Here is a 27,106-nt window from a genome sequence, read left to right on the forward strand (position 1 = left end):
AAGGAGGAAAATCTCATGGACATGGCCTAAAAGAAGGTGGAATATACTTTGAAGAGTTACACAGGGCATTATTGGAACATATCCCAGGGTGAACGTGTAAGAACAAACCAAAATATCTATATCCAAAGCACATGGTTACATCATTATTTCAAGCATTAGTCTAATAAATATAGAGTTGCAGTGAGAAATTGGCAACCAGGCCACCTCTGTTTCAAGCACTCCTGTTATTTATGCAGGGATATAGAGACTTTCGTCTCTCAATGACATTACACAGCAAGAGTTAAGGCTAACCAACTGCTAGAGTTCATACACGGTTACTGCTAATATAATGTGGAATTAATTGGTTTGGGAAAAGTAGACTACCATGAGTGGTTGCATTTGACTTTAATCTTTCTCAGACCACAAAGAAACATATGGATATTTGTTTCATTGTTGTTAGCATGTAGCTAATGGTTTACGATGCAATTTTTTGCAAATGCAAAAAACATTAAGAAATGCACATAAAATAAGTTTTATTAGTTGACAACTAATTAGTTGACAGCTAACAACTAATTAGTTGACAGCTAACAACAATATTGGATTGTTGTTAGCATGTAGCATAGTGCTTCTTATGCCTTGAAAGGTACTTAATATCTTTGTGGACATTAAAATAAATAAACTTATTTCTCAGACCACAAATAGATATAGATATTAGTTTCATAAAAGGTTTGTTATTAGCAAGACAGCTTATAGCCAAGAGCTACTTATGTGTTGAAAGGCACTTTATATCTTTGTGGAAACTAAAAAATGTACATACAGTTTTATTTTAATGTTATAAGCAGTACCAGCAGTAAACTGGTACTTAAATATGGGTGTCTATTACCAAGTTACTATTTAGCCTGGACAACCTGGCATGTGAAACGGCATGCAAAAATGTAATGGAAATCTTGGGCTAAGACACAACATACATAAATGAAATTTTATGGTACAACTGGCCTTTGAGACCCAACAGCTGCTCAACTGTAGCATACCACAATTAAGAGTGCAGAAAGGGAGCCAACAACGGATTTAAAAAGTCTAGTTTCATGGTTGGCATGCTATAATATGATCTTACACATCATAAGTGCACGTAAATGCAACCACTGACTCTCTCAGTTTGGGTTTCAAAAATATTGTAACGTTAGTTGCACTTAAGTAGTGCTCAATTCCTAAAGCACATTTAGTTTATTTTAATAGATTCGTTTGACAGATTTGTTGTTCTTCCTCTAAAAACTTTATTTGCACATTGTTAATAAGTTGTGGTTACTTTTTTGGTATTTTGTCATAAAATTTATCAAAATGATTGAATATATCATTGACAAAATCAAAACTGGATAAACTTTTGCTTGCATGGTTGTGCCACTAAAGAGGACTGCTAGATATTACGGCGGTATCGTCCTATATTCATGACTCAAAAGCCCAAAATACACCAGTGACACACAACACACCATGTTCAGCTACCACCACAAACCAATACGGCTCTCACAGCTGCCCGCTGGCTTCTGCACTCAAGTCGTCTCAAATAAGCAGAGGATCCAGGTGTCAAATGCCCTTCGCCAATTAATACAAGCCCGTCTTAGGACAGGAAATGTGCGGAGCATAATTATACGCTATTGTGCATGTATAATGTCTTTGCACCAATCAGGGCCGTGGGAAGGAACAATCTGTGACTCTTCATCTGTCTCTAGATAATCCTGGGGTAAATTGGCAAGAGCACAGAGGTCACGCCCCGCCGACCTCATGATGTGACAAACTGTGTCCCGAAAGCAACTGTTTATAAGAGCTGAACTTTTATTGGCTGGAAATGCATGACATCATTCCTCAGATTCAGAACGGTGTCTGCAGTACCCTTTTAATAAAACAGCTCTTCAGTACATGTTAACAAAAGTGGACAAAATGTTTTAGCATTGTTTGAGCAAACATAAAATGGAAATGATGAAAATATATATAAAAAAATATTTATAAAAAATTATTATGGTAATATTTTATTTTACAGTTCTGTTCCACGTGTATACACTATGTACTTCTTATAGCTATTACACTGACAACTTAAACCTAACCTGAACCCATGTAGATACCATCTATTACCCGGTACTTTCTTGGTTAAATACACTGTTAGTACATGTGCAGTAAAATAAAGTATAACCATTAACAAAATTATCTTTGATTCTGCGATAAAACAAAACATTGAATTGTTCAAATGTGTCAGTAAAAATATTTTAATTACAAAAGATTTCTATTTTGAGTAAATGCGGTTCTTTTGAATTTTCTATTCATCATTGAATGTAGAAAAAAAATATTATCACCGTTCCCAACAAAAATATGAAGCAGCACGACTGTTTTCAACACTTATCATAAGAAATGTTTCTTGAGCATCAAATCAGCACATTTGAATGATTTCTGAAGGATTATGTGACTGAAGACTGGATGATGCTGAAAATTCCGCTTTGATCACAGAAATAAATTACATTTTTAATTATATTTCAATAGAAAACAATTATTGTAATAATATTTCACAATTTTACTTTTTTTTTTTACTGTATATTTGTTCAAATAAATGAAAAAATTATAGACTAGACTTATTTCAAAAACATTTTTTTGAACAGTAGTTCTCCAGTTCTGCAACAACATTTGCATTCACTACAATATTTCAAAAACAGCATTTATTAGCACATGCAACTGAGAAAATCCACAAAGAAACAACAACTACTGAAAATATATTTAACATTGTCTACTCATGTGCCTACTGATAGTATATAACCATAACCATGCATGTTAAATAGTACCAGGGATTCAGGTAGCAAACATAATTAAAAATGGTTTTAGTATAGTTTTTTTGTTTGAAATTGGAAAGATATGTGGCTGTATTTACTGTAACGTTGTATTTATTTATCGTAGTTTCATGTGTTAAATGTTGTGTGTGATGTTCTGCTCCTGTAAAGCATTACATGTTCTTTAAATTAAAAATGTTCTCAATTTAAAGCGACGCTGATTTATTGCCCCTTTTGATAATTTTTTTGGCTTATCATGTTAATGTAAGTAATGCTAAAATAAATTTACCCGTTTAATTCTGGAATTAAACTGTACTTAACCATAAAATCTTAAATTTAATTCAGAAGTCTCAAGAAACACATCTCCCCTTTAATTTATTAAAAAAATAAAAAAAATAAAACAATTAAAAAATCTACTCCTAAATGTACTCCCGAACATTAACAGTTCAACAAGGAAATCAGAGACCGTCTATCCTGAAAAAACCCTTACAAACTTGTAACGTTGCGCATATATACAGTATCCATATTCAGTTACTGCTTACAGGGGCATCTGGTGTCTGTAATGTAATGTACTGCATGTAGCTTTCTTTTCACATCAGCACACTTAACTGAACTTAAAGTGTAAACATACAAATTATTATACATTACAAGTACTTTAGTTTTATAAGAGAACAAAAATGACTTGTGTTTATACTGTACTGTTATTTATTCCATTTAGGAGTTTTTGAAAAGTTCCATATATTATATTTTAAGTATACGTATAATAATGTATTTCAAATGCAATATGCAATTTTTTTTTTTTTTGGTAATCAATATCAGAATTCTTCCTTCTCAGAAACAAACAAATTTTAATCGCTTTAATACAAAATTATGTTAAATGATACTGCAAACACTGAACGTGCAACTGTTCAATTAAGGACCTTTTTCAACCTGTCTGTTCCTTTTATTGATTGGTGTAACTCCATGGGAAAACAATTTTCACTCAGAAATTGATAATACATTTCACAAACAACTAAACAAAAATTTCATGTATTATTATTATTTCATATATATATATATGAAAAAATAAATTGACAGTATAATGAGGTTGATTCAGTTATGTTAAATTGAGTAAATAAAAACTCTTTGACATCAATTAAACCAGTTACTTTAGGTCACATCACCAAAAGACAAACATTTAAAAATGCACCCATACCCAAAATGTTAAATTTGCGGCAACCTCCAAAACTGCTCAACAACTGAACTCCGTGTTAAATTTCTAATAATCGATCCGCATCTTTGTCTCTGCATACAGCAGCACATCTATCGCGCCAGTCCTACCACACCACAAACATCAAACCTCCTCACATTTGGACACACTACATCTGTATGCTGCGTTCAGGAAATAATAAATTAGCGCCCCTTGAAATGTGTGACAAACAGATTTAAAAGTGCATTAAATCAAAAAACCTGGCAGCCACTTTACAATTTATGGCAGAAAGCAGAGTCAACACATCAGCAGGCCGCTGGCTCTTACCTCGCGCTGTTCCTTCACTCAAGCCTGCAGGTCTCTGTCTTTATAACAGCCTCTGCGTTCACTAGCCGCCTGTAGTCCCCTTTGCCTTGAATGTGTGCTGCTCAGCAGGCTGGTTTGGCCTGGAATAGCGGCTGGAGTTATGAAGAGTCACATGTGCTTCGCAAAAGTGAATGAAGGGAGAACAGGGAGGGCGATGTTGCGTGAACTAAAACCTTTTGGATGGAACCATTCCTAAATGGGATGTGCTTCTCCATCCGATGCATCAAGTATGGTGTCTATGCGCATACTTATTTACCAGATGTAGGAACTTTACCATGGATTTTAACTTGATTTAACTTAGTTTGAACTCATTTTCTAGTTAAATTTTACTTGAGCTTGCAGATACATTTTTTATTTTATTTTTGACTTCATATGATACAGATTTGGAGTAATAAACAGAAAAATGTATGTTGTAAAATTCATGAATTATGAAACAAGTTTTATTTTAGCTGTAAAGCAGCGCTACAGAAGACAATACTGTAGTTATCAAGATCAATTTAGTTTGTTGTTTAAATTCAGTGTAATAACAGTGAATTAATGTAGTCATGTTGATTTAATCATATTAAAATCAAACAAATAAATAGTGTTTTTGTTGAACAGCTAATTAGTATATGTATATTAGTATATGTAGCCAATTTTAACTAACTATACTGATTTTCAAAGTTGGAAAAAAAGGTTATTGGAGTATTTTTTATGAAAAAAAAAATACCATTTTAGTTTTTCTACTTCAAAATTTCATGTTAAATTCAACTTGCTACTTGCCGTTTCTTTATAACTGTGAAATTTACTAGTAATTCATGAGTAAAAAAATTGTTCATACATTAATTTTTCTAGCATAAACTAAAAAGATAAGATTTCATATAAAATGTATACATATAAATATAAAAGAGATGACTTAAAATTTTATGAACTAACCTTTTAATTACATTACTTTTTATTTTTATCTAACTTAATTTAATTAAAAGAAAAATTAATTTAATAAACTTCTTGCCTGACAAGAAAAGCAAAAGTAAGCCACACAAATTTAAGTAAAAGGCAAAATATGCACGTTACAATACAGATGTTAAAAATACGCTTGTAGGACCTTCTTAGTGAAATCTAAGCGAAACAAGAGCAATCCAAATCCAGACATAAATGTTCTCCAGGAGTCACGTACAAGTTTGTAGGATAATCTTTGAGTATTAAATCCTGAATGTGATCCTTGTTTGACAACACGCACACCTGGCTCAGAACTTCAAATGTCCAGTTTCTCCCGGTCCTAGTCTTCACATTTTTAATTAGCAACATCCTCGCGTTGGAGTGACAGATGATTGCTATCACCTGCTTATTATGATAAACTGAAGCGCTGACAACGTCTGGGATAAAACGCAACACCCGTACAGATCTACTTCAGCTATTGGGAATATTAACACACAACAGAAAATCATTATGAACCACAAGCACGTCCAAACTTCGGCTGGAAATATTTGACAAAATTACTGACGAAATCTGAAAATAAATAATACGTAATCACGCAATAATCATAATAATGTTTTATTTGCTTAATTGTGTTTGTTGCAAAACATTACACATTTTTGCTAAATTGCAATAGTATATTTAGCAATTAGTATATAGTATATAGTATATTTTATCAAATACAGCAGTGACGGGAAATTTAGTTACTGAAAGTCTGAACTGAATTGTCATTTTTCCAAAAAAATATGTTCACCACGTTGTTTTCAGATAATTTTATGAATACTCAGATCTAATTTTTGGTTAAGTTAAACCCTTTCATGAAAATGAAGTCTTGTTCCACCATGAATGAACAGCATGTTTAATTTTAAGCTTGAATTTCATTAAGTAAAAGAAATTTAAGTTTAATTTAATAATGTAAAATAAACCTTACATTTCTATTAGTGGTAAGATATTTTGATGTATTAAACTTTATAAACTTTGTGTTTATATTATTTAATAAGGTAGTAAGTAGTTAAAATTAATGATGTAATTATTTGTTTTGTCACTACATTTAATGAATATTTAATTTGAATGTTGAAATTGCAAGATTGATAACTTGTTTTAACAGGAAATTCAAACTGAAAAACTGATACTCATTAAAAAAAAAAAGGAGTTATAAGAATATAATTTCATTTTAATTGTCTACGGCCTTGATTTAATTTCAATTTAGACCCAGCAGCAGAATTTGATTTTAAGTCCATTCAAGTGATTTCTCAGTAGTGCACAGCCCTGGTTGCTGTTCGAAAACACTTTATGAAGATACTCTATGAAATATTCCAAGAATAATTGATGAATAATAAAACAGAATGAATTTATCTGAACGTAAAACCAGTGAAACTTGAAACACATGTGGACACCAAACCCTAAAGCCGAGTCTATATCTTCAGAGACTATACCAGAGCTGAAATCGGTCCAAACTCAGCCCTCAAAAATAAGAGGCATGCTTTCAGTTACAGAGTCTCATAGACCATCTTACATTTACACAATTACTACTTATCTCGCTATCTAAAAGGTCTTATGTCAAAAGCACTGCAAAGTAAACAAACACTTGTTTTTTCTAACAGTAGTTTTGTATGTTCGTTTCACACACCTAATTAAAAACTTCTATTCAAAATTACATTTATATTTTTGTATCGTACCTTTGCAATTAGTGTTTTATACATTGTTTTTGTTTTAAAATTTGCAGTAAATTACAAACACAAATACATTAGCATATAATACATTTCAAATGTTGTATTTTTCTTACCTACTATATCATGCTCTGACAAAAAGTATTCTTCTCAGACGAGGGTCTGACCTCTAAAACATTTTACAAATAAAACTACAAGGTTATTACCTTGTTTAATTATATTTTTAGATAATTCAGCAACCATTTGTTTCTTATTCTTATTAGTTAACATTAGTCTGTAATTTTGCTCTTCACAGCCTGCCATAAACAGGCCTTTGTACACAAACGGTACATCATCCAATTCCCAGCAAGGTGCCAATGTGACAGATTTACAGCCAGCCATCTGTTGGCATTCAGAGCGGACGACACAACAACCAGCATTTCACATTCGTTCCCTTTTTTTAGCCACAGGACTCTAAGTCAGACCTTTCTGACAGATATAACATGACTGCTGTGATACTAAACCTTTAATTTGACGCCAAAACAAAGGACAGGAAGAAAACCAGTAACACTCACTGATCTGAGAAATAAAACTGTATTGAAAGCAACAATTATTTAAAGCTTTGGTATACAGCTTTTTTTTTAAGTGAAATAGTAAGAAGACAAAAGGAAAACAAATTTAAATTTAAAACAAACACTATTGTATTACAAACAGAAAATTAACATATAGACAAATTGTAAGTAAAAAAAAACAACAACAACAACAACATTGTAATAAAATGTAATATATTAATGAAATGTAATCTTATTAAAATGTTACATAGGTTTAAAGTAATCCCTGACAAACTGTGATTTCAAGTGATTGATTTCATTCTTTGCCATAAGCAGAAAAGAGAGCAAATCCACTAGATGGTGCTGACAGATTTCTGACTGTCACCAAAGCATCCCAGACATTAATTGTGTCCTATGATCCACATATGGCCTAATGAGGGCAGTGTGCACTGGAAGATACATCTGCTGGTTCACAAAATATCATACTCCACACAGAGTTAACAGAGAAATCTCAAACCTCAACTGACTCTTAGCTTTCTGTAAGTGTTCGGGATTTTCATTGCCAAATTCACAAATCTGTTTGCTTAGAAAAGTAACAGCACATCTCTGCTCACTTTGAGGTGTCATTTTTGAGGCGTCTGTAGCACTAGCCGTGCTACCTTAAAAAATACTTAAAGGAAAATTTTAATAACTTTCAAACCTACATATATGGGTTTTATATCATGCACATATATATATATATATATATATATATATATATATATATATATATATATATATATATATATATATATATATATATATATATATATATATATATATAGTGCTTCACCCTGAACTTATGTCTTATTTCCATTTGTTTGTTTTTTTCATCTAATATTCATTTTTTAGTTTAATAAAAATGTTTTTGAAAGTTTTAATGAATGATACTAACCCTGATGTATCATGATTATATCTTCATACTGGTATAAATGTATAGCCTGAATGCATTGCAAGTCGCTTTGGATAAAAGTGTCTATGAAATGCATAAATGTAAATGTTGTGCTACAGTTAAAGTCACCATTCGGGCGATTAGTGTTCTCTTTGTGAAGCACCTTCAATTTAAATAAGATACTTACAAAAAAAACTAAATTTTTAACTTTACAGAACTTGTATTGTTTTATCAAAGCACAGACCAACTGTTGATATTTAGCACTTTTCCATAAGTTGATTACAATGGAAAAAAATGGTTTTAAACTGATTTAAACAGTCTGTTTTCCTCAGTTGAAGGGCAAGGAAAGTGCAAGTAACATATTGAATGAATATGAAATTCTGAAGTAACAAGATTGAAATAGACGCACTATAAAACTATAAACACCCCAATAATCTTTACAACGTATTTGCAATCTCCTATATTCTTTATTACTTTATTTTCAACTTGAAAAATATTTTTTATAGTCTATACTCTCTAAAAACAGTAAAAGTTTCTTGAGCTTTCTCAACTTACAGTGAAGAGCTCAATGTCCCAAGTCTACTAAAATTCACTTGATGTACGACTCAATCAGTCAGATTTTAGGGTTGCAACTGTCAGTTTCATAAAAATCACTGTGGTTACAATATAAACACATATTACTATTGTATAAAATTAAAATAGTGAAGCATGTGAAGCACGCATATAATTTCAAATCAACTTTCAATAAATCACCCTGACATTAACAACCTTTTAGCAAACCCAGCCTATTCCACTTGGCCAAGTCATTAGAGTCGGTCTGGATTGGCTAGTTGGAGTTGTGGGAGGTGTCTGAGCCAAACGCCGTTGAGGAGAGAGTGTTTTATGACGTTCTGGTGTGACCCAAACCACAGTCTAGTCCAAGACGCAACAGCGTAGCGTCGCAGGCTTTTAGAAGGTGATTCAAGCGCTATACTGTAGTAACGTCACAACCATCACATCACTTTCCCCCGAGAGGTTTTTAAAAGGTCCACATTTAGTCATACCATATGGTGACTTTTAAAAGCACTTCTAAAGTAAGAAAACATGCATGAACAAATAGGGCATTGTGTCACACACTGTGTTACCTAATTCCCACATTTGAATCCCAATTCTGTATAATAAAACCAGCTATAAATATTAAATACAAATGTAGCTGTGCATCAAAGGTGATGACTGGTGTTACAGTGTTCACACAAAGCAAGCAGCCTAAAATTGTCATGATAAATAAAACGTTAAGACTGGTTTAATGCCTACTACATACTCAGAGTTACATGCTTTAAACCTTCGAACACACAATGCTGGTTTTGATCCAAAACCAGCCTTATCTCATGAGAAAATATGTATTTTTATGAGGTAGTGATTTCCTATGAATTTGTTCGATTTGATCTGTATGAAAAAGAGGAAGCATGAAGCTCCAACCCTAAACATTAAACGAATTAGCCACTATATGACAAAATATAATAAATAAAATAAAATGTAAAATAGCTACAAATTGCAAAGAGAAGCATTTTAAAGCATCACTAATCCGACACAAAGACGTATTCACAGAGAAAACAATCCCAGAATGCATTGCAAAAAGCTCAGAGAAAAATAAACCCAAGATGGTGAACGAGTTAAGTTATGATATTTTTTTTTTTGTGGAATGCTTTTATGGTAATTATATGGTTTAGAAATCAGTTTTTTTTCCTACGTTTTTTTTAATAGAATTTTTGCCAAATTCAGTGTTTTCGATTTTCGTTTTTTCTGAAAGCTGTGTTTGATGATTTAAAATAAATGTTAAATTTATTAAAAACTGTGGTAATCATATGAATGCATACAACTTTAACAATGTAATTCATTTTAAAAGTATAAATATAATTTAAAAAAATGCTTGATGGCTTGTAATTGACTTTTTTGTCAATTTGCAAAACTACCCCAATTCCACAGCAAAACGGCAGACTTGGCAACACTGCGCATTCTGTCTGAGCTGACGTCTTTTGACACCGTCGCTTTATCAGTGATGTACGACTCATTGACAGGGCACTATCCCATCTGTCCACTTACATGGCAGACACAAATGCACATATCGGATTTATTTCCACATATGAGTGAAGCCTGAAACTGAACTCAGAATATTGGAATCCACATGCTTTTTCCTGCCTATACATTTGTGAGTCATATCCGATCTGTGCCACATGGAAAAAAATTGGGTCACTTGAACCATGTTAGGTAAATGCGGCCTGAGTGTACAACCATACTTCTGATTTATTCATCCAAATTTTGCAGTGATATTCCACATTATACAAGCAAATCTATGACTGGATTTTGCAATTCCATCCGCATTCTTCATGTCATATGGCTGTAATCAGAGTTTATGTTGTTTAGCTTGTCTACATGTTAACATCCACTGAAATCAGTTGCAAGAATGCATTTTGTGAGGTGTCCAGAGCTGCTGCAAATATAGAGCGTTCCAAATCGGTCATTCGCAAGGTTCCATTTCAGGATGCTGCCTATACAGGCGGCAGAGCCACTCACTAGGTTTTGGAACCGAGTTCCTAACAACAGGTCCAATGTTCCTTCTGTCTGAGTGTTTTTGGACACAATGCATCAGTATGATTGGTCGGTTTGGGCAGTGCAGATCTGGCTCCCACCCCTGTGCTGACAGCCACAGGAAAAAGACGCCCACCTACCTGCAGGTTGCTGACAGTACATGTCACAGCACGTGTTGAGGGCAGAGGCCAGATGATTGCACAGCGTTTGGCTCTTGGACCCCCAGCCTATGAATATTCTAAGTCCAGCCGGCAAAGCACATCATAATGTGGACTACATTTAACATTCACACAGTCAGGCCAACACAGACGGCCTTCAATCTGTTCAACGCTGGCTCAAGTCCAGAATGCAGAGAAAAAGAAAAATTGGAAAGATGGACTTCCCTGATGTGCACTTCCACCACCTCCTAAAAATATTTAAAAGGATAAAAGCGACATGATGACACCAGCTAGAACAGACTTCTAAATTATCAATATGATCAAAACTTTGTTGAAAAACCTGTTATAAACCATCTACATGCTTTCTGATTGATTGTTTTTACTCCTTTTTTTTTTTTTTTTTTTTTTTTAGCATGTGAAAGGCTTTTTAGTGTAATTATAAAAATGCCAGGTTGTGGTTCACATGTCTTTTTGCTATGAAACCTTTACTGACTTTTATAAAGTAAACCTAAAATTAACTTTTATATCATTGTTAGTAATATTTCAAAACAAAATCTTAAGAGATCTGAATCAACTTGGTTTTACTTTATTATCCATCTTTTTTCTTAAAAAAAATAATAATATTAAATATGATTATCAGGCTTTTGAGGAAAATTTATTTTTTCATCACTCAGCTGTCATTGTATTGCACTGCATATAGGTTTTGCCCCCAAAAATAAAAACTAGAGAGCTTAGATGATATTTAAATGCTTTGTTTTATGATCAAAGACATATTATTGGGAGATAAAAGGTACTCGTATATATATGCATTTTATGTAAGTAGTCTGTTAATAACATTAAAAGCTATCAGAATTTCATCTTAGATTTACATAGAAATATCAGCAGCTGCATTAAATGTCACATTTTTTCCTCAGATTTAACCTCTGAATAAAAATAAAAAGTATTTTTTTCTCTCTCTCTCTCTTTCTGAGTATGAGCTCCATATTCTCTTTCATCAAACTATATGATCCACAAAAGCATGATGTATCAAATATAAAACTCAAAACGCTTTTATTTCACATTGTGCTTGGCAGAGTTGCATTATTATTTGTTGTGGCGTAAAAATGAAATGAACGATGAAATAATGTAATCATTTCCTACACGCTTAGGAATACACATCGTAATCATTATTTTCAAAAAGTAAAAAAAATAAAATAAAACATTTATAAAAGTAAAAAGTACCATAACTTATTACTTTCAATATATCATTAATTATTATTTTTTTATTTTATTTTTCAGAGAAGTTGCATCACATGACATTTTACAACCTGGCCCAGATTTGCCTCATCATAAAAAGGTCAAACCATCTAATATTTAAGGAGATTTATTGACCTTGACACAGTCATGAGGGTCTCCGCCTCTATTACTCTTGGATGCACCACATGACTTTTTTATTTTTTTGGTTGTTTTTATAAATAATCTCAATTGTTGGTTGAACTACTCCTTTAAATGAGGTCCCTGAGGCAGGGTGTAAATGTGCGTTTCGACTAGTCAGAACTAAAATAGATTAATTAGCCAATTTGCAGGCAAACTGGTTTTGAAATGCAGCTCATTGCAATGTCACAGTGAATCAAGTTGCCACAAGAGAGCATTTTCTTCTCTGTATATATACACACACACACATATTTGTAAAGGGCGATGTTTCCAAACATAAGATTTTATCCAAGTTCAGGGCAACATTCTCAAGGCATCCATTCCAGCATTCTTTGCCCCACCACCCCACAGTACGCCCCCTGACTGCCCCAACTACCACCACCCTGTGAGTGAGATCTGTCCAGAGCTTGCGTAGCATTTTTCCATCTGTCAGCACCGTCAGCCTGTGGATGCCAATCACGCCCTGTCACTCCCCAGCGATACCACCTTCCTCAGCCAATCACTGCAAAGAACTGCCTAGAAACATGTCCTCCCCACCAATCAGGATCCAGTGCCTCATCCACCTGTCTCTGTCCTCACATGGAAAACTATGCCTGCCTAAATGCACTTACACATACACACGCACACTCGCCCTCAGAAAGATATCCGAAGTTCCTCTTCACATGTCTTCTGATCTTGAACGCACAGGATTTCCAGTGTGAAATAAATCAAGATCTGCCCCTCTGCAGTTCAGTTTCAACTCTAAAGCACACACCCCATGTATATTGTTTATTCATAGGATGTAGAGTTAAATTTTTTGTTGAATTCTGTGTAGAAAAGGTAAAACTCCATCTCACTCCGAACGTAGGTTCGAAGCTGTTGTAAATTACTCTACAAACATACACTTTTGTTTACTTCTGTGTGTTCCTCAGCAGCCACTTTGTTGGATCCACAATGGTTTCTGAGGAACAGATTGTTTGGTGGAAGAAAACGGAGTGCCGAAGCAGAGTGCCTAAACCCCCCTTAGCTGTTATAAATTCACTGTAAACCACTGCTTCATGGGGATTATTGCTTTTATAAAACGGTTATTCCATATACGTAGTAAGGTTATACAGAATAAAACGGAGCAAACAAAGTGGAATGATATTTATAAAAACAGTATTCTTCCACCAAACAAATGTAGTTCCTCAGAATCAGTTGTGGTTCCAACTAAGTGGTTGCCGAGGAACACACAGAAGTAAACAAAGGTGTATGTTTGTAGAGTAACTTACTACAGCTTCGAACGCGGTTCAACCGATCAAAATCAAGGACCGGAACTATCTGTTTTATTCTAGAACATCTCTGAGCGAAATGCATTATGAAAAAGGCAAACAGCCACATGTGTACTCCACAGAACGGAAACATACTTTATCAAATGGCCATTACTGTAATGACTGTAAATACAGACGATTATAGAAAACCTGTGAACAGCTGCCACATACTCAAGGAAGCTGGGGGACCTGTGTGAAAATCACTGGTAAAAAGGGGCCGCATTGGTGTCATATCCCTACTGGATTTAATAAAGACACACAGACTGTCAGAGAAGACAAATGAGGAAGTGGAGGATGAAACTTTTCTGCCGATAAAGTGCTGGCAAAAAGACAGATGCCACAGCTGTCAGCAGCTGAAGGGAGATTGTGCCAGTGTAGAAAGACTTTATATTATCAAGGATACACTTTAAGAGATCATTTCTTCCACAGAACACAAAAGAAGATATTTTGAAGCATGTCAGTGTCTTTTTCTCCATACAATGTGGGTTTGGAGCCACTGGCTTTCATTATAAGGACCAAATGAACATGGACTCGCATTTTACCCGGAAGCGACAGTTTCAAGTTAAAATGCCTTAATGATAGATGTTTCTTATAAACATGCAGCTTTTAACTTCACAAGACATTAACTGATGGACTGGAGTGGTGTGGATTACTTGTGGATTATTGTGATGTTTTTATAAGCTGTTTGGACTCTCATTCTGACGGCACCCATTTACTGCAGAGAATCCATTGGTGAGCAAGTGATGTACTGTAATGCTACATTTCTCCAAATCTGATGAAGAAACAATCTCATCTATATTTTGAAATGGCCTGAGGATGAGTAAACCTGTCAGCAAGTTTTCATTTTTGGGCAAACTATTCCTTAAAGTGTGACAAGCATCCAAATTTTTTGGAGTTATTGCAAATATATCAAATAAATGACATACAATTTATTAGAAAACTAGAGTTTCTACAATTTCAGCTCATGAAATGCCTTTATTATGTTTTCAAACATATTGTGGATGAAGTTCACACATACACGCACAATGAGCTTGCACTTAGCACTTCTTTAAATAAACCCTATTAAAATAAAGTTAGCACTGCAGTAAAGCCTTAAAATATCACTGTTTGGCAAGGCTGCCTGCTTCATATCTGAATCATCCCACAGTCACATGAACAGAAATATTTGCTTAGTTATCTAAAGAGAAAATAATTAAAACAACTATAAATAGAATATATATATATATATATATGATGGGGCCATGCTAATCAAACCTTCATCCCTTGTGCGCAACTGATTCACTGACGAACTTTGCCCATTTGCAGCCATTACTACCAGCCATTAAGAGAGGCCCCGACATCACTTCCTCCCCACTGGGGCCATTGATTAGGCAAGATCATCTGATGAGAGGTTATAGCTGATGACAGCTGTGCACTTTCCAGGCTTCACTGCACTATGGCCACCTGGGGTTTTGAGATGTCATTAATACGCTTTTGAAGATCACATACGCACATTCTGACTAATTCATGCACTCAATTTCCATCATCCACAAAACTGAGAAGATTCTTCCATTCATCAGTGAGGGACACACAAGTCTAATGAAACTGGACACCCTCTCTTAGACGCACATCATCCATTAGACTGTCTGTCCCTGTCTCAGTCAAAGCTCGTATGAGATAACCATGAGCTGCACTGATAGCAGCAGCTGAGAATAGAGCAGTGACGGCCTGTTTGTTTCCATAAACTACACTGGGACAGTGCTTTGAGAAGCAAATGAGAGCACAGGTTATAAATCAACAATGCCAGGTTAACTGCATTTCTAATATAATTATAGCCTTGTTAAATTGGCTAAATTGTGTACAACTGTTCCTAAGGCTGTGTGTCCATCAAAACTTAGCTGTTATCAATATCATTTAAAAAACTTTTTTTTTTTTTTTTAAATACTAAAAACTTGTGCACTCATGTTTTACACGCAAACAGGTGCATAAGCGTGTACATAAACCTCCAAAGATGATAAAAAAATGACAAAAACAACAAAATTATGAACATTTTAACTAAAATAAAAAACCTGAAAATTGTAAAATTGAAAAAAAAAATGAAAAATAGTATCTCATTGATTTAAAAATTATGTTGTGAATATGACTTCGATGTTGCTTAAGAAAGAAACATTATTAAATAGATTAAAAATTTTATTTAGAATTATCATAGTATTATATAATTAGAAATGTCAAAATATTTTATACATAATCTTTTTTTTTTTAATAAGAGTTTAAAATGTGCTAAAGTGGTTTTTAAAATATCATATTTGATTCTAAAACTTCATTTGGAAATATATATACAGGTGCATCTCAATAGAATAGAATTTTGTGGAAAAGTTCCTTTATTTCAGTAATTTAACTCAAATTCTGAAACTCATGTATTAAATGAATTCAGTGCACATAGACTGGAGTAGTTTAAGTCTTTGGTTCTTTTAATTGTTTTGATTTTGGCTTACATTTAACAAAAATAATTAGAATATGGTGACATGCCAATCAGCTAATCAACTAAAAACACCTGCAAAGGTTTCCTGAGTCTTCAAAATGGTCTCTCTAGGCTACACAATCATGGGGCAGACTGCTGATCTGACAGTTGTCCAGAAGACAATCATTGACCCCTTCACAAGAAGCCATTGTCAAGCAAAGTATTGTCAAGCAAAATTGATTCAAGAATTGGAGTGAACTACACAAGGAATGGACTGGGGCTGGGGTCAAGGCATCAAGGGCAATCACACACAGATGTGTAAAGGAATTTGGCTACAGTTGTTGTATTCCTCTTGTTAAGCCACTCCTGTACCACAGACAATGTTAGAGGCGTCTTACCTGGGCTAAGGAGAAGAACTGGACTGTTACCCAGTGGTCCAAAGTCCTCTTTTCAGATGAGAGCAATTTTTTTTTATTTAATTTGGAAACCAAGGTCCTAGAGTCTGGAGGAAGGGTGGAGAAGCTCATAGCCCAAGTTGCTTGAAGTCCAGTGTTAAGTTTGCACAGTCTGTGATGATTTGGGGTGCAATGTCATCTGCTGGTGTTGGTCCATTGTGTTTTTTGAAAACCAAAATCACTTCACTCGTTTACCAAGAAATCTTGGAGCACTTCATGCTTCCTTCTGCTGACCAGCTTTTTGAAGATGCTGATTTCATTTTCCAGCAGGATTTGGCACCTGCCGACACTGCCAAAAGCACCAAAAGTTGGTTAAATGACCATGATGTTGGTCTGGCCAGTAAACTCACCAGACCTGACCATTACCTATGGGGTATTGTCAAGAGGAAAATGAGAAACAAGAGACCAAACAATGCAGATGGCCTGAAGGCCACTGTCATGTGTGTGTGTGTGTGTGTGTGTGTGTGTGTGTGTGTATATATATATATATATATAAAATACATTCCAGTAACTTGTTTGTTGCATCTTCATTGTGGTGTTTTAAAGAAACAGCAGGTCTACCTGAGTTCTTGTTCGTCAGTGATGTTTAGGGTGTTATGTAAGATTGACTGTGGGTGGACATGATTCACCTCATCCCTTAAAATGTCTTAATGACTCACTCTTCATACGTCTGCCTGATATTTACATTGTGAATGAACACGAATAGCCCATACCTTCACACATCCCAAACCACAATCAACGCCAACCTGCAGCTGTGTCATCCTCTCAGACTGCCTCCAGAGGGAAGCTTTAGCCTTTTTTTGTCATCTTATCAAGTTCAGCTAATGACACCAGAAGCACAGGGTTGGCTTCCCCACTGTGCTAAACGAAACAAACAATGTTTTGCAGGTTCCCACTGAGTTTGAGTCAGAAGAGACCTGGCGTAGAAAGAAGCTGTTGGGAAACACTGTTAAAACCGTGTAGGAAACAGTTTCAGAATGTAAATTCGGGCTTTCAATGATCAAACATGAATGTGTCTCCTCTATAATAACTAAATAAATACAAATAAAGTAATTTGAAACAGAATTCATCATGATGTTAATTTGGAAAGCTAATGGAAAACCAGTTCTCCATGTGTTGCATATATAATGTTTTAGAAAAGCTGCTAGAATGCTTCTATATAAAGACTACAATGGTTTTCTAATTAATCAAGCACAAAGTCAAGTCCTTGTGGTGTTTGAGGTACTTATCTAAAACAGTGTTCGCATGCACAGTTGAACAAAACACATTGTTGCTACTATACTAATGCTACTTCATCAAGCACATCGACTTGCATCCTCATGGTATTTGTAGTCCTTATGTAGAACCTGGTTAACAACTTGCATAATGGACTAAAACACAAACACTAATGCTATATGCTAAAGCGTCAAACACAAAGCTCATGTAGAACCCTGTTAACTTACACAGTTGACTAAAACACAGACACTAAAGCTATATGCTAATGCATCAAAAACAAAGCTCACATAGAACCTTGTTAACTTACACAGTTGACTAAAACACAAACACTAATGCTATAGCTACTTCATCAAATACATGTTTTTGTAGTCTACATGTAGAACCATGTGCAATGGACTTAACAGACACCTAAACACGAATGCTACTATGGCTAGTGCCTTTTTAGCAATGAGTTAGCATCACTGGGTGGTCAACATGTAAAAGAAGAAATAATTGTAACTGTATAACAAACTAGTAATTACTAATGGGCAAAACTGACTTTTCAGATCATCCCAACACTCCTTCATCTATTAATTTTGTTGCTAATATGGTGAGGAGTTTTTTTGGCATGGCCGGGTGGGGTTGTGTTACGAGGAATATCATATGGAGTCTCAGAGAAAGACATGCTGTCACAGGGTCTGTAAAGTCGCTGTAAAACATGCCCTCTGGGGCTTCAAGCATGTGTGGTCTGTTCTATAGTTGTGTGTTTGTATTGGCTTTTCTGACTGTTAAACAGTGTTTATAGGAATATTTCATGTATTTGTCTGATTTTCTTCCCATTTATGATAAAAAAAGGTCATCTTTACTCATGAATGTGGACAGATGATATATTTAAGATAATAACTTCCATTTAAAATCATAAAAACTGTCTAACAGTGAGCGTCGATGAGATAAAAACTTTTAGGTGCTGACACCAGTGGATTATGGGACGATTATTCTATAAATTTCGATCCTCCTCATTTATCCAGCTTGTTAAACAAAAGCTACCGGCTACCGCCATCTTGGCAGCGATCGAAAGGTAACCTATTTTCAACTGTCAGCAAGTCAACAATGTTGGACACACAGTACACACTATAGGCGGGGGTCATGTGATCAGAGACGAACACCGGTGTTAGTCCAAAAGGAATATCAGGCATTGCTTTCCATTAACGTCGGCAGCAGTTAGGATCTAAAATTACATATGGCCAGTAGTAAAATATATGGACCCCTTGTGTTTTCTTCCCTTCAGAGCACCTGCTGGCAAATGTGGGCATTGCAGTGGGTGCTGCCCTGCCTGGTAATTTATACACCGAGCACCTGGCCAGACCATGAGACCTCAGTGAAACCTGCTGGCAGGCCCGTCTCTGTTTCAGATGTGGATGAACCTTACACTGGCTTAGTATGGAAAAAGAAGATTACTCATCACATATTGTATGTTGATCTGTATCTGAATACACCACAAATCAGCCATGACTTGTCAGAGTTTACAATTAATAAAGCGAGAATTTAGGGCCTAGAACTGTCAAAGCGCCCCACGAGGAAACAGGTGGAGGCAGTATATAACTGATGAAGAGAATCACAGACATGCGTCTCTTCTGAATGTGCCATTTAGTGATAAACAAACAATCACCTGCTGACAAGAGACAGTGTTCCCACATAGGGCTCTTTGGTTTCGCTAGTTTTTAAAAGGCCGTCCAGAGGAATGTCCAGCACACTTCAGTCAGTCAGTTACTCCCATCTAGTTGATGGTACACTATTGACTTTCATATTTTGACTATTTTCAATCTTAAATTGTTGTATTACCTGAAAACATGACAGAATTATCTTGGGTCGTTTGCCGATAGAAGCACATTTGTGAGCCCTGAACTTTCTTTGGTCAAGCCACATCTGTTTTAGCTGGACTTAAAAGTACCATTCGATGACATATGCCGCGTTTCCCCCCCGAAATTACCCGGAACAATTGTACCAGGAAGATATAGATAAATAGAATACAGACCTAAGATTACCTGTTAGATTTACCCAAAACGAATTATATTTTATGTTTAACCACTAAAGAGAGATCAGAGCCAGCAGCACACATCAGAAGGTCTAGCCGAGGTGAGGCTGCTCGCGGCGGATACATGAGGACTGAGCGAAAACACATTTTTAAATAGGCGCCGTCTTTATAAATAAACCACAGATTTGAGTTTTAAACAACTACATCCTCGCCTGAAATAATTAAAAAAATTACATTTCATGACACAATAATAGTAATATTTTGAAAATGATACGAATAAATGGTGGCTGAAATCACAATGCTGCATGAACTCAACAAATCAGCATGTTTAGTGCCCAAGTCCCGCCCCCGAAAGTTCCGGAACTTTGAAAAAAGTACTACCTCGCCAACAGGGACTTTCTGAAGGGCATTTTTTTTACCCGGAACTTTATTTAGTTCCTGGTTCCTGCGGTGGAAACACACCGAGTACCAGCAGTGGAAACACGGCTGTACTGAAGACCTGATAAGAGAGAATGTGTGAAAACACCATAAAACAGAAAGCAACAAAAGGAATATTTAGCACAGAACTTAACACTTACAAGCCTATACTAAACCCTTTAAGATTTCGTAGAGCACACGAGGTGTTAGAAATTCAATCAACCTTGATCTGAAACACTTATTATGATGGAAAATGGCTTAAAGTTATTCTCTATGTGTGATGGTGCCACGCATGAGAGAATGATAACAGGTTATTTACCAGAGAACCTATTAATAAGTGTCATTATAATAATTGTCACTTTTAGCCGAGAGGAGTCACAAAAGAATAAACCTGAATCTCAAGCTTGAGGATTTGTGCTTTAATCTTATTAATTTTAATTGTTTCATTATAAAACACAATTTAATATGGAATATAATTTTTTTGTTATCTTGAAGTGCATAATCCATGCCTCTAAAATGGAACAGATCAGAAGTTAATGTACCTAAATAAAGAAAACATTAAAATTTTAAATATATATATATATATTATTAGATCACACGGTGTCTTAAGTTAACTAACCATGATTAATAAATGAGTTCTTTTTTAAATGGGTAAAAAGTATAATGTGTAAAAAAAACATAGGAAAGGAACCTCAAGGAAGCACTGAGATAACGTTGAGGAAACCGTATTGACTTTAATGTGATATGTGATACAGTATTGTCAAGGGTTATCAGACAGACACACAATGTCAAAAGGAATTTGACATTGAACACTGAATGTACCTACAGCGGCATGGCAATGATTTTTACTTCTGTCCCTGGAGGACCTTGTATTTTAACAATCAAATAAAGGCTAAATCTAGTTTATAGGCAGACTTGCCTCATGCCTCGATTCTGCTTGGGGACAGACGTCCAATTAAACTCGGATAAACACCTCCTTTAATTTTAGACAACGTTTACCCAGGGACCTTTTCACTTGGCTGACGTGTTTCTCAGCATATGTTGGGCACACAGCAGGACGACCACAACAGCAGAGCTCATTACATATAATTCAATCAAACAGATATAGAGCTGTCAGTGACGTCACATCAAGTGAGTGAGTGAGTAAGTGAGTGAGTGAGTGAGTGAGGGGGTGTGAGGGAGTGTGAGTGAGTGAGGGGGTGTGAGTGAGTGTGAGTGAGAGAGAAAGTGAGTGAAGGAGTGTGAGGGAGTGAGTGAGTGAGTGAGTGAGTGAGTGAGGGGGTGTGAGTGAGAGAGTAAGGCAGTGTGAGTGAGTAAGGCAGTGTGAGTGAGTGAGTGAGTGAGTGTGAGTGAGAGAGAGAGTGAGAATGAGTGAGAGTGAGTGAGTGAAGGAGTGTGAGGGAGTGAGTGAGAGTGAGTGAGTGAGGGAGTGTGAGTGAGAGAGAGTGAGTGAAGGAGTGTGAGGGAGTGAGTGAGTGAGTGAGTGAGTGAGTGAGTGAGTGAGTGAGTGAGGGGGTGTGAGTGAGTGAGTAAGGCAGTGTGAGTGAGTAAGGCAGTGTGAGTGAGTAAGGCAGTGTGAGTGAGTGAGTGAGTGTGAGTGAGAGTGAGAATGAGTGAGAGTGAGTGAGTGAAGGAGTGTGAGGGAGTGAGTGAGAGTGAGTGAGGGAGTGTGAGTGAGTGAGAGAGTGAGTGAGTGAGTGTGAGTGAAGGAGTGAGAGTGAGTGAAGGAGTGTGAGTGAGTGAGTGAGTGTGAGTGAGAGAGAGAGTGAGAATGAGTGAGAGTGAGTGAGTGAAGGAGTGTGAGGGAGTGAGTGAGAGTGAGTGAGTGAGTGTGAGTGAGTGAGAGTGACTGTGAGTGAGGGAGTGAGTGAGTGAGTGTGAGTGAGGGAGTGTGAGTGAAGGAGTGTGAGTGAGGGAGTGTGAGTGAGGGAGTGACTGTGAGTGAGGGAGTGAGTGAGTGAGTGAGTGAGTGTGAGTGAGGGAGTGAGTGAGGGAGTGAGTGAGTGAGTGAGTGAGGGAGTTTGAGTGAGGGGGTGTGAGTGAGTGAGTGAGTGGGTGTGAGTGAGTGTGAGTGAGAGAGTGAGAATGAGTGTGAGTGAGAGAGTGAGAATGAGTGAGAGTGAGTGTGGGAGTGTGAGTGAGTGAGTGAGAGAGTGAGGCAGTGTGAGTAAGTGAGTGTGAGTGAGAGTGAGTGAGTGAGGGAGTGATTGAGAGTGAGTGAGGGAGTGATTGAGAGTGAGTGAGGGAGTGATTGAGAGTGAGTGAGTGTGAGTGAGGGAGTGAGTGTGAGTGAGAGAGTGAGAATGAGTGTGAGTGAGAGAGTGAGAATGAGTGAGAGTGAGTGTGGGAGTGTGAGTGAGTGAGAGAGAGGCAGTGTGAGTAAGTGAGTGTGAGTGAGAGTGATTGAGAGTGAGTGAGTGTGAGTGAGGGAGGGAGTGTGAGTGAGGGAGGGAGTGTGAGTGAGGGGGTGTGAGTGAGTGAGAGTGAGTGAGTGAGGGGTGTGAGTGAGTGAGTGAGTGTGAGTGAGTGAGTGAGTGTGAGTGAGTGAGGGAGTCACACAGTGGAGTCAGCTGTCTTAACCGTCCATGGCTTGTGTATTGCAAACACATACGAGCTTCATCACTGCATCTGTCATGCGACTGTTCCACTTCCGCGTTTGAACTTAAGGTAAAACTAAAGACATTATTAACTGTCTTTACATTTATTTTGAAGCTTGTGATTATGGAAAGGGGCGTTTCATTTATTATGAGTACTTGCGGTGTTTGGCCAATCACAATACATTAGGTGGGGCGGGGCATAGAGGACCTACAATAACGTACATTATTTGAAAAATAATGTTTTTTGAACATTAAAGCATGTCAACATATTCCAAAAACACAAAATATTTATCTTTTAAAAAAGCATCATATGACCCCTTTAAGCAAGTTATTTCATACAATTATACATGTTGTCATTATATCCCCAATGCAATGTTGTGATGTACTTTTAAATTCACAATTTCTGGAGTTCCTTTTGCTTCCAAAAATGTTAGTTCCAAGTTCAGAAATGTCCTTTAAGTGAAACAGCAGAAGTTGCTAGTGCCATAAAACTGTCACACGTTGAACTTCTAGATTAGCCCAGTTGTTTCTACGTGTCAATAAAGCAATGAACACATGCCCAGAGGCCTGAACCTCAATGCAACAACGGGAAACCCACAGTTCTGCAAAGATGGAAACAATTAAAAGTGGTCACCACAAATAGGCTGATAGCGGTTGACACCCGCTGAAGGCCAAGCCTAACACTTTTTCACCAAGCTAAACTGGCGCGTTGTCTACAAATCTTTTCACACTGTATTTGTCGCATTTGTCCGTGGATGTGAAGGAAATCGCACTTGTGTCGATGTCATTCCAAACACTAAGACTTCCCAATTTAACCAACCAAACTGGTTTTGATAATTAATTGCTGTTAGTTTTTACCAATGTTCATCAATATTTTATTCACAATAGAACATAGATAACGTAGCAAATGTTTAAACTGAGAAATTTTACACTTTTATCCACTTAATTAGCTCATTTAAAATTTAATGCCTGCTACAGGTCTCAAAAAAGTTGGCACGGGGGCAACAAATGGCTAAAAAAGCAAGCAGTTTTGAAAAGATTCAGCTGGGAGAACATCTAGTGATTAATTAAGTTAATTGATATCAGGTCTGTAACATGATTAGCTATAAAAGCTTTGTCTTAGAGAAGCAGAGTCTCTCAGAAGTAAAGATGGGCAGAGGCTCTCCAATCTGTGAAAGACTGCGTAAAAAATAGTGGAAAACTTTAAAAACAATGTTCCTCAACGTCAAATTGCAAAGGCTTTGCAAATCTCATCATCTACAGTGCATAACATCATCAAAAGATTCAGAGAAACTGGAGAAATCTCTGTGCGTAAGGGACAAGGCCGGAGACCTTTATTGGATGCCCGTGGTCTTCGGGCTCTCAGACGACACTGCATCACTCATCGGCATGATTGTGTCAATGACATTACTAAATGGGCCCAGGAATACTTTCAGAAACCACTGTCGGTAAACACAATCCGCCGTGCCATCAGCAGATGCCAACTAAAGCTCTATCATGCAAAAAGGAAGCCATATGTGAACATGGTCCAGAAGCGCCGTCTTGTCCTATGGGCCAAGGCTCATTTAAAATGGACTATTTCAAAGTGGAATAGTGTTTTATGGTCAGACGAGTCCAAATTTGACATTCTTGTTGGAAATCACGGACGCCGTGTCCTCCGGGCTAAAGAGGAGGGAGACCTTCCAGCATGTTATCAGCGTTCAGTTCAAAAGCCAGCATCTCTGATGGTATGGGGGTGCATAAGTGCATACGGTATGGGCAGCTTGCATGTTTTGGAAGGCTCTGTGAATGCTGAAAGGTATATAAAGGTTTTAGAGCAACATATGCTTCCCTCCAAACAACGTCTATTTCAGGGAAGGCCTTGTTTATTTCAGCAGGACAATGCAAAACCACATACTGCAGCTATAACAACAGCATGGCTTCGTCGTAGAAGAGTCCGGGTGCTAACCTGGCCTGCCTGCAGTCCAGATCTTTCACCTATAGAGAACATTTGGCGCATCATTAAACGAAAAATACGTCAAAGACGACCACGAACTCTTCAGCAGCTGGAAATCTATATAAGGCAAGAATGGGACCAAATTCCAACAGCAAAACTCCAGCAACTCATAGCCTCAATGCCCAGACGTCTTCAAACTGTTTTGAAAAGAAAAGGAGATGCTACACCATGGTAAACATGCCCCGTCCCAACTATTTTGAGACCTGTAGCAGAAATCAAAATTGAAATGAGCTCATTTTGTGCATACAATTGTAAACTTTCTCAGTTTAAACATTTGCTATGCTATGTTCTATTGTGAATAAAATATTGGCTCATGTGATTTGAAAGTCTTTTAGTTTTCATTTTATTACAATTTAAAAAACATCCCAACTTTTCCGGAATTCGGGTTGTATTTGTAGCTTTAAAACGAATAAAATAAAGTCGAAGATCCTAAATTTAGTTATTTTTGTAAATGTTTGAAGCAGATATTATTCTCTTTGTTGATGACTGTACACCTATACAACAAATTATATTGCAGTGTTTAATTGCTTGACAACTTTATTACTAAACATGAAGCTAATGGTAGCATCGGCATTCTGTTTCTTGTCACATGATGATAAAACCTTTTCAAATGTTCAGAAATCTTTGGTTATTTGGTTGCGAATTAAGTTCTTCAATGACAACCGGTTTTGCCTATTTGTACGCCATTGTCTATAGCAGCGGTTCTCAATTCCAGTTCTCTTGACCCCTCACTCTGCACATTTTGTATTTATCTTTCATCACTTCAGACGTTTGTTCTATTCGACTGCAAGTAAACTTCAACAGATTTCCCTACTCAGTGAACACTAAGTAGGGGCCATTTCAATCGGAACACAGTTCATGCACGGAGCTCATTTCTAACAAGCTGATGATTACGGTCAGGTGTGTTAAATAAGAGAAACATGCAAAATATGCAGAGCTGGGGGGCGCGAGTACTGGAGTTGAGAATCACTGATCTGGACAATGGAAACCATGTTATGGACATTGGGAATGAATTTATGATTGGAAGCCATTCCCAACATCCAGTGTTGCCCAATATCTATAAAGAAATACAACAGCAATGCAACAGTTAGCTTAGCAAGGCCAGTTGGAGATCTTATAAGCCCATTTGAACCCAATTCAGACATCTATGGTCACCTTTCTTACCTCCTAACTTTAAGACTTTGACGTAAATGTTCTCCCAGAACCAACGAAGGGAGTCACAGTGACTCAAGTTCAGCTCTTTCCTGTCGTTTTAGAATTGTAAAGGCCTCTCCTGTCGCATCTACACAGCAAACAGCTCAAAACACAAGTGTTTCCATGCAGCATTGTGTTACCATATGCCTTCATATGTAGCTAATGACAAAAGGCAACCGATAGCCGGTAGTCTTAAGAGCTAAAGGGACAAAGGCATTCACAACATATTTCCCAGCTGTGATTTAAGCATCCCTTGTAATACCAGCAAACACGCTTGCTTTGAAGGGCCAAGGTCAACACAGCGCTCTGGCCATCGCTAAGAAATCGTATACGACGTGTGAAACTTCTAGATCCAACTGTTCAATGGTCAAATAACACCAATAACCATCACTGCAGTCGAAAAAAATGAAACACTAAAACAAAACGAAAAAAAAAAAACACAAATGTACCTTTCCAGGGGCATATTCACATGGCAGTTTACAGCAGTATCCGGAAAACTCAGAAGTGCTATAAACCAGAATGGCGTCTGTGACTCCCATCAGCCTTCACGTTCCCGGGGGTACGAGGCAACTTCCCCCTTTGGGTCGGGCTGGCAGAGTGATATAGAGAGAGCAGCTGAGGAGGGATATATGGGAAAAGAGAGGGAGCGATACTGTGCGGCAGACGAGAGGAAAAAACATCCTGACAATACCAGCTCTAATGCTGCGGCCCACAGCGCTATTAAAATACAATCCATCAAAAATACCCCATCTTTCAGCGCACTGTCAGAGCTCACGTCCTTTCGCTGGCTGTGAAGATCTTCACACAGGCAGCTGAGGGTTTAATGCAAGACCCAACCTGGAATGGGCTGTTTAACAATTAACCTTATTATGACCGAGATTTCTCAAAATTATAATAGTAACTTTTAAAATCACACTGACA

The 27,106-nt window shown here is 36.7% G+C and overlaps 1 protein-coding gene across 2 annotated transcripts in view; it reads right to left on the bottom strand.

Annotated features, from left to right (window-relative positions):
• The window catches only part of LOC132131422 (RNA-binding protein 20-like), a 55,741-nt gene extending 28,949 nt beyond the window's left edge, over positions 1-26,792 (bottom strand). The window contains exon 1 of one of the 2 annotated variants that reach the window (XM_059543440.1): positions 26,635-26,792. In XM_059543440.1, the coding sequence (XP_059399423.1) occupies positions 26,635-26,648 (14 nt within the window). In that variant the 5' untranslated portion in view covers positions 26,649-26,792. Of the gene's footprint in view, positions 1-4,305; positions 4,476-26,634 lie in introns of those variants that run through there. The other variant, XM_059543441.1, reaches the window with a different exon arrangement.
• Between the last annotated feature and the right edge of the window lie 314 nt (positions 26,793-27,106).

The sequence above is a fragment of the Carassius carassius genome, chromosome 48, assembly GCF_963082965.1.
Source record: "Carassius carassius chromosome 48, fCarCar2.1, whole genome shotgun sequence".
In the NCBI taxonomy this organism is placed as follows: domain Eukaryota; kingdom Metazoa; phylum Chordata; class Actinopteri; order Cypriniformes; family Cyprinidae; genus Carassius; species Carassius carassius.